This window comes from Alternaria novae-zelandiae (genome assembly GCF_023758075.1).
Source record: "Alternaria novae-zelandiae strain BMP 2774 chromosome Unknown scaffold_16, whole genome shotgun sequence".
NCBI classification, from domain to species: domain Eukaryota; kingdom Fungi; phylum Ascomycota; class Dothideomycetes; order Pleosporales; family Pleosporaceae; genus Alternaria; species Alternaria novae-zelandiae.
Window position 1 is genome coordinate 120,292 of NW_026056976.1, and position 16,228 is coordinate 136,519.

Genomic DNA, 16,228 nt, shown 5'->3' on the forward strand with positions numbered 1-16,228 from the left:
CCGGCGCGTGGGGTGGTCTCTTCGTCACCTTGACAGGTGGAGGTCGTAGTACGTTCTTGGCAGGTGCGATCGTAGGGGTCATCCTCACTGTGTTGAGCATGGGGGTCTGCAGTTGGTGGCTCATCGGTCTCCAGAAGTACAAGAACGAGATTTATGGTCCTTGGGACCCGGCGAGGCCCATCATTCGGCGGCATTGGGATTGAGTTCCTTATCCACGGGTTCTTTTCCATAGGAGTGGCGATTCTCGCAGGCCAAGAAGGAACATTCTCCGCTCGGTGGCAAGAATTTTGTGCTGCTCTCGTTCTGCGGAGCTCGTAAACCTTGTGCGGCAACGCTTTCGTGTAAACCCGGCTTGGAGATTACTTCAAGTTGTAATCTGCCGTTTTGTCGCTGCCACTTGACGGCGTTGTCGCTGCCGGTTTTGGTGATGCACTTGTTCATTCGAGTAAGCAGGTCGTGGGTTCCAACGTCGTCTCCACCAACAAAATGGACTGGTGACCATGGCAGTTTTCGTTCCATTGCCTTGCCTCTGCTCGATCCAGTTACGACAATTTTGTCCAAGCCTTCGAGCTCCGATAGCATGCGTCGAAGAAAATTCCAAAGTTCACTCCGAATTACGGCGACTGAACGTTGAATTGCCATGTCAGTATATGCCTCACATGAAATTATGATTGAGAGTACTCACTAACTGGCCATGCCTCTAGGTTGATCCGCAGGCACCGTAGACCGGTTGCATCAGCGCGCAATGAATTCAAGCCTCCATTCTTTGCTAGCGTAACGTACTGCAGCCACTCACGCGCAATGTGAGGGCGATCGGAGTTCAACTCTCGCAAGTCAATTTCGATGTCCTGGATACGCGTTCTGTAATCCACAGGAAGCGCATGTAGGAAAGCCCGCATTCCGGTCAGATTTGAGAAGCGGAAGGTGTTCTGCGCGAAGAGTGGACGGCGGTCGATCTCGTGGTAGGTTCTACGGCATGTCTGAAGCAGAGCAGCGCCTGGTGTCGTACGAACGGCATTGTCATCTCGCGTTTTGGAATTGTCGATTTGAGGGTCGACTATGGGGGTGTCGGCAACGAAACATAAGCCAAATATGATGTGTTTGATTTCTGCTGGCAATTGGAGGAGTGCAGACTGCGGCTGGAGATTACTGGGAGGCGGAATAACGACAGCCATGATTCTAGTAGAATGTAAATAACGATTGTAACATTTGAAAATGGTATCACCTCAGCTTTAAGTGACAACTAGAACAGCGCGGCTCGTGCTGATGGTCACCGCGTATAAGCTGCTGTCATGGTTTGTTTATCTATGCATCGTGGCGCTCTGCCGATACACCACTTCAGCTCGAGCTGAAATCTTTTCACCAGACGGATAGGCTAAGCATTAAGGTACCAAGCATTCCCTGGTAATGTGCGTAGAATGCTCGATATTTCCATGTCAGGTAGCTGAAGCGGTGAGTTGAGACCCACAGTTCCTGTCTTCGCCGATGGCGACGTTGATATCGGCGCGTTACGGAGCTGAAGCGGCTCAACATAAGTTTCTGAACGAGGTTTTTCGGCGTTTCTAGCGCTCGCTTGACGCTGTGACGCAAGATAAGAATCATGAGTGTGATTCAGTGCGGACGGATGTGTTGGAGTCGGGAAAGCCTCCCTCTCCACTTTCGACGTACGTGCACATCAGGACCATCGACACCTTTTGCATCGTGATGCTACGACAAGAACTCACGGAGCTGCTCCACGATGGACGTAGGCGCCTACCCGACCTCCGGTGCCAGGGAGATGGGCAAATTGAGCAACAGTTTTGGCCCCCAATGCAAACATGAGCGAGGCTGAAAGGAGCGGCAATGGTGTGGCAGCTTCCAGCCATCGCAATTTTCGTGGCGCCGTGCACTGGACCGAAGTGTTCAGCGCGTACACCTCGACCACGAGAATTGACATTAGTCTCATCAATTGAGCAGTGAAAGATCAAGGCCATGTCTTTGCGGCCAGACGACAAGTCAAGGCGGTCGCGGTCCAAATCGCCTGGGCGCGGTCGAGAGGGTGCGCGTTCACGCAGCCGTGACGGGCGCGAGCCTCAGCGATACAAAGGTGCAGCTGACAACGGCGCTGCAACCCCGCAGTATGAGATTAGGCAGCCGGGTCAGCAATATGCGACGTGAGTACTGCGCGAAATGCGTCTGCCAGATGTCTGCGACAGACATTGCGGGACTTGAACTGAGAAATGGCGACCAGACCAGCCAGCGAACCCATCACCATGGGGAACTACACCGATCTCCCTCCCCACGAGAGACCAGGGTATACCCAGTCCGCCTCGTTCGCCCATCCGGCCACCACGGCAGCCAACTCGGCGGGCGTCGCGTATGCGCAGCCGGGCAACGTCCAGTATGCGCCGACCGCCCAAGGCTTTGCCTATACCGCGACGTCGGCATCCCACAACGCGCCCACGCGCACCCCGACGGCGACAGCGAAGACCAACGGCGCTTTCCAGTATGCGAGTCCGCCCACGAATATCCAGTATACCGCGAAGCCCGTGGGCAGCAACAACCAGCCGCCGCCAGTCGTGCGGCACAACTCCCAGCCCATAAGCCCTTCCTACCCCCCGACGCCCCAACTCCAGTACACAGCCGTGCCGCAGGCTCCTTCCTCACAATCGCAGTATGCGTCGCAAGCACCCCCATCGCAGCCTCAGTATGCATCGCATGCGCCGCCTCCGCAGTCCCCGTACGCATCACAGGCCCCTCCATCGCCATCTCAGTATGCGACCATGCCACTGGCTCCTCAGCCGCCCCCAGCGGACCAGTCGTTCTACCCGCCTCCTCCCATGGGCAGTCACTCGCCGCGCCCTGATCATCACCGAGCGGCTTCCTACTCGGGGCCAATGAGCACACACGACGGCCGTAATGTAGTAGAGATGCGTCCACAAGGTCACCTTGGCGCAGGCGACAGGCCGGATGGGCTGCGTATGGATAGGCTGTCCGTCAGCGGGAACAGACCCGATATACAAACTATCATTCCGGGAGGCATGCCTGGGGGATTCCCCTCCGGACTACCGCCGCCGAGTCCTCTGCTCGAAGCGTACCATGGAACGTACCAGTCCATCAGCCCTATGCCTCAGGCGCTGATGCTAGATGACGATCTTGACCATCTGCCTCCTCTCGATACTCTCTCCCCTCGTGAGTCTGGTCATGGCCGCCGCCGCCGTGCTCATTCCACCTCCTCGCGACGAACGCCTAGCCCTTCGAGGTCCTCCAGGCATACCGACAAGCTGGCAATGGCTGCATATGGCCGCGACGACCGCCTCCCTGAAAAGGAGAAGCGGAAAGCGAGAATATACGATGCCACTGATGACGCTCTAGCCCTAGTCGACGCACTGGCGGCGCGGACGCCAGATGTGGAGACTATATGCGAAATCCTCCCAATCCTCACACACGACCAGATGCTCGAGTTGCGAGCCGAGTACAAGCGACACTGCAAAGTACAAGGCAGGGGTATCAACATCGCCAAACACATCAAGTTGAAGACCAACGGTAATTTTGGCAAAATTGCCTACGTGACGGCCCTAGGCAAATATGAAGGCGAGGGCTACTGGGCAAACTACTGGTACCAGTCCAACTCGGCGAAGAGAGAGCTCCTTATCGAATCGCTAATGGGTCGACAAAACCACGAGATTCGCGAGATCAAAGACTCATTCAAAGACAAGCGCTATGGCGATTCCCTCATCCGCTGCATGGACAAGGAGCTCAAAGCCGACAAGTTCCGCAAAGCTGTGCTAATGGCACTGGAAGCCAATCGGCAGGAAGAAAGCGATGTGTGGCCGGTGGAATATCGCAATCGCGATGTCGATACCCTATACAAGGCCATCAGAGCCAGGGAAGGTGGAGAAAGTGCCATGCTCAGTATTGTCATCATGCGAAGTGACGCACATCTGCGCGAGGTGCTGAGAACATATGAGAGAAAGTACCAAGGCAACTTCGCGAGAGACGCTCTCAAGAAGAGCAACAATTTGGTCGGTGAAGTCATTGCGCACATTCTCAATGGCGTCAGTAAGTGTTCTCCCATGCCTCCCAGCTCTTGGTTATATACTGACTACGCGCCCCAGTCAACCGTCCTGCAAGAGATGCCATGCTCCTCCACCACGCTCTCGTCGACCTCATGGAGCCCGCAAACGACGGCCGCTCTTCCAACAGTCGCCTGTCCTCGCGCGAAACAACATCCAGCAAGCATGAACGCCAACAGCGAGTCGAACTACTCATCTCGCGTCTTGTGAGATTACATTGGGACCGGCAGCATCTTCTTAGAGTTAAGGCGGAGTACGAGGAGAAGTATGGCCGTATCGTTGAGGAGGATGTGGAAGAGGCTACCAGGGGAGACTTCCGAGAATTTGCTCTTGTTATCTGCCAGACTGCGAGATAGGGGGTTTGGGCCACGGTCGGTTTGAACAAGTGATACCCGGGTTTATGTGGGAGGAGGGCACGGGTCATGTAGACCTGATGGATACGTCTGCATTTGAGCTCTCAAGAATACCGAATTGGAAAATTTTACTGAAGTTTGTCGTTGTATCGAGCAGTCCCTATCCTGCCAACATGAGGTGGCTATTTGACCCTCTACCTACGTTCCCCACTGCCACATGCGACACATGAGCCTATGCTAAGATCGATGCCTATACATCCCATACGTCGAAACCCTCTCACCACCCAATAACCAACTATCCGCCTCAGGCAGCACCACCCCCCTCCCACCATCCATCTGCTGCTGTTGCTGTTGACCTCCCCCTCCTCCTCCGAGAAACCCATTCATCCCCCCATCACCACCACCACCACCACCACCGGACCCGCCTCCCCCAGCCCCCTTACTACCAAGACTACCACCAAGCCCATTCCCCGTCGACGCCGAAGCAGAAGCCGCAGAAGTAGCGGGCAAGGCGTACAGAGACGACGGATTCGCATCCGCCCAACGGAGAATATTCCGACTTAGTGTTATTGGGCTTTCGTCGCCAACGGTGCTCATGTCTTGTGTGAGGTCGGTGTCTGGGTCGTCGAAGGGGAGGGTGGGGAGGGGGTCGGAGAGGTAGGAGGAGGGGTTGAAGGGCTTTAGGGCGGGGTTGAGATTATTGCTGTTGTTGGTGGTGGTGTTGTTGTTGGAGATCGTACAGTGTGATTGCATGGTTGTGGTTGGTCCGTTGTTGTTGAAAGGGTGAACGTCTTTCGCTAAGATGGTAATGTCGTTCTGCGAGTGACTTGATTTCGCGTGGTGCGAAGGGTTCTGAAGTGGATTGTGGTCTGGCTGTTGCGAAGAATCGTCCTGTTTCTCTTGTTCTTGTGCTTGTTTTGACAATGTACGTTCCTTCTCTTTTGCTTTGAGTTTGTATCCTGCTTTGGCGTACTTGTCCGGATACCGAATTCTGAATCGATCACGTAAGTCTGTTGGATGCCGAGTTGCAAATCCTAGATCCTCATCGTCGCGCATCGAGTGCCATACAGACCCGTACTTCTCAAAGCCCTTGAGCAAGTTGATGTCATCGCGTGCGCTGAAGGCCCGGCGTGGTCGACGTGTGGTTTTTGAGAATGGTTCGCGAATACCGAGCTCTGCTAGATCCAGCTGCGTAGTAGCCTTGTTACGAGTAGCTCCACGTTGCTGGTTCTCTGTCGGGCTGGGGGAATTCGAAATGAGGTTGATGTCAGAATGGCGTTCGCTAATGGGAAGAGAATGCTGATGAGTGTAGATGGCTTGATCTGGCAAATCCGGTGGTGTCTCAACTAGGCTTATCTTCTCTTTTCCCTTGGTCTTTGGCTGTCGCGGCTTCAGACCTTCACCAGGGCAGCATACACGAAAGCGGTCTTTTAGATCAACGGCGGTGCGATTGTTGAATGCAAAGTCTTGGTCCTGTAGTATCTTCTTCCAGTTGCCTATGCCGTACCTGCTGACGCCTAGGAGCAGATCTTTGGTCTCTTGTTCAGACCACTTGTTTCGCTTCTTTCCACGCTTGGGCTGTAACAGCGCTTCAGAGTCCTTGGAGGCGTTTGTTGCTACATCTGTCTCATGGGCCACATCTATTACACTAGAAGATACAGGCGGAACTGACGCTTGGGAACATGACGGGGTTTCGGCATGTTGAATAGCCCTGTTGTACTCCATGGCATTCCCTTCGAGAAAGGCATGCTCGTCCACATCCTTGGTCCTGGACTCTTCAAAACGTGCATCATACCCTCTGTCGCCCGCGAAAGCATTCTTTTCCCCAGTGATCGGTGGGAAGAGCCTGCCCTCAGGCGGCAGTGGCGGAGGTTGATGCAAGCCCTGTAGCAACGGCGGGATTCTAGGTCGCTTCGCTGTCCGCTTGGGAGGCTGCGGTAACCTCGGTAGTTTGATGACAGCTGGGCTGCATCCTGAGTTTTCGGGCTGAAGATACTGTTGCTCTTGATCCCATCTTTGCCTCGCGTGATCCGGGCTATCCAGAAGTAAATCAACTAGCCTTCCACTGAAAGGTGTTGTTGATGGGGCAAAGGTGGATGGCACGGGTTGTGCAGCCTCGAGCACATTCGCCTCATCGTTCAATACCTGTGCTATCGGAGCACTGGGCATCGATCGTGTGGCATATAGCCTCTCCTGTCCGTCTCTTCTGAGGTCGTTCGACTGAGCGGTTTCAGGAGATGCGTTCGTTAGCATGAGCGCTTTTGGGCGGACGAAGCTGTGATTAATGTGGTGTGATGGTCGTTGCGAGCCAGGTGAGCTCATGTTCGATGGCTCTGTGAAGTACGACATGCTGCTTTGGTTCGAGATGTCCAGTAGCGTATTCAGGCGTGGCTCCATGATTGGAGGCCCTTCTTGTGGGCTATGTCGAAAGAGGTACAGATCCGTGGCGTCGCGTTGTTTCCGTAGCGCCAAGCGGAAGCTAACGCGCATCCTTCGCAATGTCGCGACACGCTTGCGACTTAATTATTCTACAGAAGTTCTGGGGCCTTGTCATCCTGCTGAAATTTTTCGTGAGCTTATGTAGGAATCAAAGACCTGTTGGAAATCAGGAAATGAGCATCACAGTGTTCCTAACCAAGCCTTCACGTTACACGCAATGCCACCAACTTCACGGCTGCATTTGATTTCAAGTTTTGAACATTGTATGGAGTGGATTCTATTGGTATGATGGGCGTAGCACAGCGGCAGAACAACGCCGATCAATGCAACTAATCACAGATGAAAGACGAGACGCATATGCTAATATCGCAGGATCAAAGCACGCCAAAACATCTGCATTTCATGCAGTTCCTGAAAGAAGGAAGATCAGCACACTGTTTTCGAAACATTGAGGTCTGGCCGGCCATTATCAACGCGCCGAAGAAGCCGTACCGTTTGTCTTTGCGGCGACGTCAGACATCTTGGTGTCAGTATGGAGCTTCTCGAGGTATTCCTTGTTGCCTGCGGGGGTCGCTTTGATGGTTTCGTCACCAGGGTTCCAGTTAGCAGGGCAGACCTAGTGAAACTATGTTAGCATATAGCGTACTTGGGGGTGCATGGGAATAGGAAGCAACGTACCTCGCCGTATTTGTCGGTGAATTGGAAGGCATCGATCAGGCGAAGAGTCTCGTCGACCGATCTTCCAACAGGAAGGTCGTTGATGGTGATCTGTCGTACGATGCCGTTCGGGTCGATCAAGAACAGACCTCGCAACGCAATCCCCTCCTCTTCGATCAGCACACCGTAGTCCTTTGCAATGCTGTGATTCTTGTCGCTCAGCAGAGGAATATTGATTTTGCCCAGGCCTCCTTCCTTCTTGCTTGCGTTTGTCCAAGCAAGCAAGCTATACTCGCTATCTGTGCTGGAGAAGACGACGCTGGCGCCACGGGCAGCGAAATCGGATGCGCGTTCACTAAAGGCAAGGATCTCGGTCGGGCAAACGAAAGTCCAGGCCATGGGGACGAAACCGAGGACGAGCCATTGCTTGGTGGATGTATAGGCTGTTAAGCTGAGGTCTACGAGTTGTCAGTACGTTGTTCTGACTGATGGGCAATCGAATGGGTGAAGGAAGGAGAAAGGTGCAAGACGGTAAACAGTCGCATACCTTCAAATGTGCCATCGACGACTGCAGTGCCAGAGAAATGAGGCGCGGGCTTCTGGACCCGCGCCTTAGGTTGGTACGCCGTAAAAGCCATTGCGATTGTTCGTACAATATAGAAGGACGACGCGACAAGATTGGCGATACAGGCGGTATCAACACTGTTCGTAGGATTCGAGATAAGACGATTCGCAGGGACTCGTTATCAGTGTTGCACCTCGGCGGGATTGGCGTAGGTAAGGGATTGGCTGGGCCCTTGGATGTTCAACGGCTGCGGTAAACTTTGGGGTTGATGTAAAGTCGGACGTCGATCAAGGTGTCGGACTAGGTAGGTTTATGCTGCGACGGACGGAAAAGGGCGCGACACGTCAGGCGAATAGGAATAGAGGTAAAAGAGTATTCAAGATCAGCAGACAATTTGCGACAGATGTCAAAACGCGATGTCGAGGGCGACTAGCCGCAGGAAGGTAAGCGTCGACGCCTTGTGCACGTTTCCGAGGTATGAGGCTACTCTAGCTGGCACAGCGTGTCTTCGGCGACTTCGGGGGTTTGCGAGATTCTCGGAGAAGGCGCAGGCATCTGATCCCTCAAAGCTTTGCTAGTTCACCCCGGGCCGCAGCCGTTACACATGGCCTGACATATCGCACCAGCTAACATGTCCCTCTATCGGCGTCTTCGGCATGCTGAGTCGAGGCTCGGCCTGCTTACAGAACGGTCCCAGACCATCTGATGACTGACTGCGAGCCGCTAAAGTTCCTTCACCCAATAATCTCAAGTCATAACCACCCAACTGTTGCAGTGCAGGTCATTTGTGAGCAAACCCTTGCATAGTTTGATCCTTCTTTGAGCGGTCTGAGACATGTACTGCGGCGCAAACGTACCTGCATGCGCTCCAGACGGCGTGGCTTACACTGGTGCATCAGGCCACCCACTATTGGCCGATCAGCACGCCTGGTCACGGGAGAACGCGCGAGCGCGGCACATTCGTGCGCAAGCGGCTTGGAGACGGATTGTTGCCATGTTTCTGGGTCCAAAAGTTTTTGATCAGCAGCCTATAGCCGCGCAATGTGCCTTCATCTAAATTCAAGCTTTGCATCTATATCGTACACTTCGTAGGTCATCTACCTATCCAGCAATCCTCCATGCCCTTAGCGGCAACGCCTGTATGCGCATAACGGCAGGTTTGATGTAGCCCCAGAACGTCACTACACCAATCACAATACACAGAATATTCACAATGTAGTATCCGTCACTCGTGACGTTGCAGACACCCCCGCCTGCCTGGCAGCGATGCTTCTCTGCCTCTAGCGAGCAAGAGAAGGCCTGTGTGATAAGTGGCCCCTTCAAAAGATCTGCCTTGGGAACATCCGTAGGTGGTATGCAGGTTGCCGAAGTGAACATGTCGACGGCTTTGAGGACAAAGTAGCGTGGGAATGTACCGCCTAGGTTTGAGACGCTATACTGTTGTTAATAATACGTAGAGAGAGAGCAGGGAATTGGAACTTACGTAGCGAGCAGCGTCATGTAGGTACCACCGATGAGCGGATCAGAGATCTTTGCGTGGAACGCGCTGACTGCGACGAACATGACCGTATTCATAAAGGTCGACAGCACATGTTCAGCGATGACCAGCATCAGGAAACCAGACGATGCTCCTCCAGCCGGGAAGATGGACACGACAAACTGCGCGAACCCAGCAGCCACCAGGCGGCCAATGAAGGACCAACACCAGATGTGCATCGGCGGGTAGGTCTGGCACCATTTTCCGATGTAGTAGCCTAGGAAGACCTCGACGGGAAAGTCTACAAGAATGACGAGAGACAGCTGTTCCTGCTTGAGGCCCTTGTCTAGAAGCTTCAGACTTGTGACAGCATCGTTGGCTTGGAACCCGATCTTGGCGATGAGGTGGATGATGATGAAGCTTTGAATGTTCTTCAACTTCAAGATGCCCCACATGGTGCGGTAAACCTCGCTGATGCCATCGCCGTTCTTATCGCGGTCTTCGCGCTTCATGACTGCCAGTCCAAGAGTGACTATTAGGTATGCCCACCCCCAGAAGCTCAAGTAGCCATCAAGCTCCATAATGCCGGTGTCTGCAGGAGTGCTGCGGAACCACTTGTTCGCAAAGTCTTTGGAATTGAAGGCCAGGAAGACGGTGTAGGAAAGGAACTGGCCTGCGGTCAGGCCGACGGTTTGCGCGGTCGATGCGTATGCGAGGTTCTCCTTGGAGAGAAGGGTCAGCGCCCAACCTGTTCGCAATTAGCTTTGTGCATGTCAGGTTTAGAAGTTGCACTGTCTTACCATCCACAGCGATGTCCTGAGTGGCGCAAAGGAATACGAGCGCAAACCACCACCACGTGAAAGTCCAAACCCCGCTGTCGGTCTCGCCCGCCTCCTTCATCATGCGGTTGATGTTCTTGCCAAGCCAGATCATGGAGAAGCCAGAAATGGTCTGGATGGGTAGGATCCAACTCTTCCGGCGTCCGACTTTTGGTGACCACACCGCGTCCACGATGGGACTCCAGAGAAGTTTTAGCGAGTACGGGTAGGCTGCGAGCGAGAAGACACCAATGGCAGCGTAGGACACGTTGTGTTTGAGCAGGAATGGCACAGAGCCGTGTGCCAGGCCCATGGGTATGCCCTGAAGGAAGTACAACAGCACGAGGAGGAGGAAGTTGCTCTGGTCCTTCTTGGACAGCTCGAAGAACCCTTTGGACGTGCCTTCGTCTTCTTGGCCCAGCTTGGGCACATCGTCATCGAGCGAAAAGTTGGAGTTGCCCATTAGGGATGCAGCCTGGCTCGATGGCGAATTGCTGTCAAAGGACGAATGCTTGCGCCGATGTTCCAACATGGCGCTGTTCATGGCCGTAGAATTTGCATTTCCGTTCTTCTTCTCCTGCAGTGAGTCGGTGGAGCTCTTCTCACGTAATACAGAGCCGCGGTTCTTGGATCGCGAGGCGCGTTTGCTCATTTGGGTGCGTCGGTGGCGTGCGTCCGATGAGGAGGGGTTTTGGTGGTGGAGTTGGACAAGTGGGTAGGTAATAGGAGTCGCACGGGTGATAGGTGGCTGAAGTCCGGGACTGAGATTGGCGAAGCGTAGGAAAGAAGATGCAAACTCTGGGTTGCGACGGATGTTTAGAGAGCGACTAGTGAATGTCAAGAAACGTGTTAGCAGCCGGGTAACAGTATGCAGTAACGATGGCCACCGGCTTTGAATTACTGGGCGGATACGGAACCGTGTCCTCTAGTCTCGAGCTCGAGGGCGGAGCACTAGGCGGGTCGCGGGCTTCCATCCCACCTCCGGCCACCCCTGCTCGACGCTTAGTCACGTGTTAGCGCGCTCTACGCGTTTCGACATGGACATCGATGCGCCTCCGTGACAATCCACTGCTTCACCATGGAGACTACCGAACAGCTCGACGAAGACATTAGCGATCTCCATACCCGACTAGCAACACTCCGTGCCCACCGTGCGAACCTATCCTCCGTTCTGCTGTCGCAACCCCACCTCGCAGCGCGCCTTCAAAGCACCAACACAAACGACAAACCCGCGAATGATGCCAATGATGTCATCACACGGCAGTCGAAACGCAACCTCGAAAACATTTACCGCGCCTGCGCCGGCGTGACTGCATACAAAGTCAAAGATCCCGACCCGCACGCGCTGAATGACGGCAACATCCTCGGCGTCAGCATAGACGTAGCACTGGGAGGCAGATTCGTCGAGACGTACCATGTCTTGCTCAACGTCAAGCAAAAGCAAGACAAGAGAACCATGAAGATACACAAGCACACTGTTCCACCATGTATACCTCTGCAGCACCTGTCGGACAAGTGGCTACCTGCGAGCGGCAAAGACGAAGAGAACGATCCAGAGCAAGACCTCGTGCGATTCGGAAGACTGCTGAGGAAGGAACTCGTGAGCTGGCACCTGCGCGTCAACGCGGTGGAAGAACTACGGAAGGATGCTGGTCTGGCACAACCGAGACAGGATAGTGAAGACGACAACTTTGTATCGACTGGAAAGATTCTGAACGCTTTTGTAAGCGACAACGAGGCCAGTTCGGATATCGAGCAGGACGATGCCGATTTCGGGAGCGCACGCATATTGGACATCGAAGCGGATGCGGCGATTAGGCAGGTTACCGTTGTCTGGTCCGACAGACGGACAGCAGTCATGGCCATTACCAAAGACGGCAGGGTCGAGAGAGCTGTGTGTAGAACAAGAGATGGGGCGAGAGATGCCGTCTTGAGCAGAAAGGCCGTGGGGCCTCTAAATGGCTTGGTCCGGAGACTACGGGCGTGAATAAGAGAGTTTCTCACCAGATCCACGGTCCCTACGAAGGTCTGGTGGTCTCCGATATGCTAAGCATGGCGTTTATTGTTGTTATGATACCCTTTGATAGCAAGTCGTTTATCTTCATCGTTTGCATCAACCCTTTCCATATTAAGAACGGCACACGTGCGGCGCATGTTTACCTCAAAATGCGTGAGCCCGCAACCTGCTTTCATGTATGCAAATGGTTGGCGTTTCATTGACCTGGTTCCGTCAAGCTGTCATCTTGGAGTGGTGTGAAGATACTACAGTGCAGTGGGAGGCTGAACGTGCACTGGCCACGCCACTTGAACGACTGGTCACACGAGCCATCTTTCCGCCTTTTGAACGACCACGCTTCTTTCTCATCAACTATCACCATCTCTACACACTCCACGCTCCAACTCACGCTTTCTATTCGCCGTCACTACATACTCATGTGCGTCGAGCACTCAGCCCTGCCATTCGTGGGGGATCGGATCGGCGGGCAGCGGCCTGGCCATCCTGCTTCCGAGGTTACAGTCGCAGCCATGATGCATCGCGACGTGCGTACTGACCCCGGCAGCTCTAACTCGTTATCAAGACATGGGCCGTACTATCGCTATAGCGCTTCTTTGATCTGCAACAACCCCAGCAAAGCACCGCGTGTCTCTAATCACAAGTGCACGAACGTGGGTAAATCCTTTTGATTGCACGCGAAAATGTGTCGAGAAAGGGCTTATTCGGAGCGCTTGACGCCTATCTCTTCGCAGATTGGCAAACTACAAGGTCGCTGCATCCAGGCCGGGTTTCCTTCTGTATCTGCTCATACCTCGCGTACGCACCGCGGCTTAATGCGGCCACCCGTCCGTCCCGCATGCCATCCTTCCCGTCAAGCACCCTTTCCTCGTGCGGCTTCAGTCCCCGCTCCGTCTCTACGATACGCTGCGGTCAACTCACCGTCTATTCCTACCTGGCGCTATTGCACTTCTCACAGTATCTTTGCTCGGCCTAAGCGACTACAATGTCCGACGGCTTGACACACGCACGCGCACGCAAGAAGTGGAGACATAACATCACCCACGGCATACTCAAGTTGAGTTGATCATAGTCTCCTATAGCCTGAAGATCGAGTCCTCCATCCACACTGTCTGTAGTGCAGACACCTAATTTCCCGTCCCGGCTCAGGTGGTATCTACCGCATGCACCCTACTCGAGTACATCATCATATCTCCTGCGCTCGCCTTTCCACCCGGCACTGGAAATACGTATTCATGTGCCAATGCATGGTTTCACCCGTGGGCTGCCCCAAGAAACTATGCTGTCTTAAATGAGGCGCGTAGCAAGCGGTATGAGGTCGCAAAGCAACCTGATGCTATGTTGTATTTTGACGTTACACATCCATGACACGCCGAGACTGACCAACGAGCAGTACAGGAGTTTCACGCTACATACTCCCAGGGAGCGCTATCGCAACAAGACCCTTGAAATCTCTTACCACCCGAGGAACTTCCAAATGTCCTTTCTGAGCGACTAACGAGCTGTAGTTCTGTTCCACATTATCCACTGGATGAGGATGGAGAAGTATCGCCAGTCAGTACTGTGGCTTTCGTTGGAGTCATACGTTCTATGCCCGATGGAGATACGAAGTGTATTCCTGTACCGAGCGTCCGAGTTCACCTATCGCTCTTGTCTACAACCCGACTAGTCAGAGCTTCAAGCAGTTCGCCCTAGAGGCCTTTAACCGTCGTTCCCAGATCGTAGCCGTCTGTACCTGGTCGATCAAAGGCACACTCCATAAGTCTTCTAGATCTGGTGACTGACGTATCTTGTCAGATATGTATGCGCAAACAGCCTTATTGCCCATGCCGCGCTTGCATCTTGGTAGGCGCGCGTGGATGAAGATATGTACCCTTGAGTCCTAGTCTTTACTGGGTATCATGCCCTCCTTCTTTCTCCCACTGTCACATTCCTTTCAGAGAGCTTCCGTAGCATTCGCTAACTGTTCCTCCCCTACTCCTTGGTTGTTGCGTGGTCGAGTGACCCTCCTTTACGCTCTTTGACGCACACCTTCAGTCAACGCTCCTTCGACATAATTGATATCCAGTCATTCTTTCGAATATAAAAACGCGTTCTCTGGCCGTCTATTCACACCGCCAATACTCCTTTTCCTCAGTTTCTATACACATTTGAGCTTTCGGCACTCAACCGAAGCCGCGTTCGTACCTGCACTAGCCCGCGCCACAGCCACGTATCACAACATAGCGCGCCACTAGCGACATCATAAGGATGCGCGCCGCCAACATGCTCGCGGGAGTAACATCATTACTCTCCATCTCCACCCTTGTACAAGCCAACGCGATCCCGCGTGGTACCAACGACACCATGACTACTAGTTCAAGCGCATCAGGCTACAAGAACGTTGCTTACTTTGTCAATTGGGTTAGTCGGCTGGCTCAAATGCGGAAGATCTACATCTGACATCGCTTGCAGGCTATTTATGGTCGCAACTTCAATCCTCAAGACCTTCCTGCACAAGAGCTCACTCATGTTCTCTATGCCTTTGCCGATGTTCGGGATACCGGCGAAGTCTTTTTGACAGATGCCTGGTCTGACGTTGACAAGCATTATGCGACTGACTCGTGGAACGATGTGGGTACCAACATGTATGGATGCGCCAAGCAGTTGTATCTTCAAAAGAAGAGCAACCCCAAGTTGAAGGTACTCCTATCGATCGGTGGCTGGACCTACTCTGCCCACTTCGCTCAGCCTGCGTCCACCCCCGAAGGTCGGGCCAAATTCGCGAGCAGCGCCATTCAGATCTTACAGGATGTTGGTTTCGATGGCCTCGACATCGATTGGGAATATCCTACCAATGATGCGCAGGCAGAAGACATGGTCCTACTTCTACAGGAGACTCGTCGCGCTCTTACCGAATACTCTGAGAACCATGCGCCTGGCCAGAAATTACTCCTCACAGTTGCTTCACCTGCAGGCCCCACCAATTACAACAAAATGAAGCTCAAGGCAATGGATCAGTATCTTGACTTCTGGAACTTGGTCAGTATTCTTGACTCATAAAGTCACTTCGACAACTAACACCCATTGCTAGATGGCCTACGACTACGCCGGATCCTGGGACGCCAACGCTGGCCACCAGGCCAACGTGAACCCATCCTCTTCCAATCCCACCAGCACCCCCTTTAGTACGAAGAAGGCAGTTGACGACTACATCGCGGCGGGTATTAACCCTAACAACATCATCCTCGGCATGCCCCTGTACGGCCGCTCTTTCGAAAACACCGATGGGCCCGGGAAGCCCTTCTCAGGCATCGGCCCCGGTACATGGGAAAATGGCGTATTCGACTACAGCAAGCTTCCCGTTGCTGGTTGTCAAGAAAATTACGACGACAGCGTTATTGCTAGCTGGTGCTATGACCCAGCCAAAAGGTTCATGGTCAGCTACGACACACCTCAAGTCATCGCCAAGAAGACTGCGTACATCCGAGAGAGAGGACTGGGTGGTGGTATGTGGTGGGAGAGTTCGAGCGATAAGAAAGGTGACCAGAGTTTGATCTCCACGGTAAGTATTTTCGATTCTTGCGCTTTACCTCGATGTGTGTGTGCCAGTGAAAGAGGAAATAACTGACATCTCGATATAGTTTGTCAAGAACATTGGCGGTATTGGTGCCCTGGATCAAACCAAGAATCTGCTTAGCTACCCGGTGAGCAAGTATGAGAATCTGCGCGCTGGTATGCCGAACAACTAGGCGCATACCTGCGTTGTCTTCTTGATCTCGACGCTGGATGGACGTCTGCACGTTGTCGGAAGTTTGTGACCCACTAGGCGATGTCTTAGTGGGAACTGGATTTGTTTTCCTCGGAACTA

The 16,228-nt window shown here is 53.5% G+C and overlaps 7 protein-coding genes across 7 annotated transcripts; 3 read left to right on the forward strand and 4 right to left on the reverse strand.

Annotated features, from left to right (window-relative positions):
* Positions 1-180: 180 nt before the first annotated feature.
* J4E88_007550 (uncharacterized protein) lies at positions 181-1,018 on the reverse strand (the record flags this gene model as incomplete). Its single annotated transcript, XM_049401167.1, has 3 exons — positions 181-623; positions 686-969; positions 1,014-1,018. 3 exons carry the CDS (start codon positions 1,016-1,018, stop codon positions 181-183), a joined length of 732 nt encoding a protein of 243 aa, XP_049252851.1.
* Positions 1,019-2,252: 1,234 nt separating this feature from the next.
* J4E88_007551 (uncharacterized protein) lies at positions 2,253-4,411 on the forward strand (the record flags this gene model as incomplete). Its single annotated transcript, XM_049401168.1, has 2 exons — positions 2,253-4,041; positions 4,098-4,411. 2 exons carry the CDS (start codon positions 2,253-2,255, stop codon positions 4,409-4,411), a joined length of 2,103 nt encoding a protein of 700 aa, XP_049252852.1.
* Positions 4,412-4,974: 563 nt separating this feature from the next.
* Positions 4,975-6,898, reverse strand: J4E88_007552 (uncharacterized protein; the record flags this gene model as incomplete). Its single annotated transcript, XM_049401169.1, has 2 exons — positions 4,975-4,982; positions 5,149-6,898. The coding sequence occupies 2 exons, from the start codon at positions 6,896-6,898 to the stop codon at positions 4,975-4,977; spliced, it is 1,758 nt and encodes a 585-aa protein (XP_049252853.1).
* Positions 6,899-7,316: 418 nt separating this feature from the next.
* TSA1B (Peroxiredoxin TSA1-B) lies at positions 7,317-8,142 on the reverse strand (the record flags this gene model as incomplete). Its single annotated transcript, XM_049401170.1, has 3 exons — positions 7,317-7,463; positions 7,526-7,962; positions 8,052-8,142. 3 exons carry the CDS (start codon positions 8,140-8,142, stop codon positions 7,317-7,319), a joined length of 675 nt encoding a protein of 224 aa, XP_049252854.1.
* Positions 8,143-9,170: 1,028 nt separating this feature from the next.
* Positions 9,171-11,016, reverse strand: J4E88_007554 (uncharacterized protein; the record flags this gene model as incomplete). The annotated part of the gene is made up of 3 exons (XM_049401171.1): positions 9,171-9,501; positions 9,553-10,294; positions 10,347-11,016. The coding sequence occupies 3 exons, from the start codon at positions 11,014-11,016 to the stop codon at positions 9,171-9,173; spliced, it is 1,743 nt and encodes a 580-aa protein (XP_049252855.1).
* A 426-nt stretch (positions 11,017-11,442) lies between these two features.
* J4E88_007555 (uncharacterized protein) lies at positions 11,443-12,351 on the forward strand (the record flags this gene model as incomplete). Its single annotated transcript, XM_049401172.1, has 1 exon — positions 11,443-12,351. The coding sequence occupies one exon, from the start codon at positions 11,443-11,445 to the stop codon at positions 12,349-12,351; it is 909 nt and encodes a 302-aa protein (XP_049252856.1).
* Positions 12,352-14,643: 2,292 nt separating this feature from the next.
* Positions 14,644-16,109, forward strand: CHIB1 (Endochitinase B1; the record flags this gene model as incomplete). The annotated part of the gene is made up of 4 exons (XM_049401173.1): positions 14,644-14,781; positions 14,833-15,399; positions 15,452-15,922; positions 16,002-16,109. 4 exons carry the CDS (start codon positions 14,644-14,646, stop codon positions 16,107-16,109), a joined length of 1,284 nt encoding a protein of 427 aa, XP_049252857.1.
* Positions 16,110-16,228: the final 119 nt, after the last annotated feature.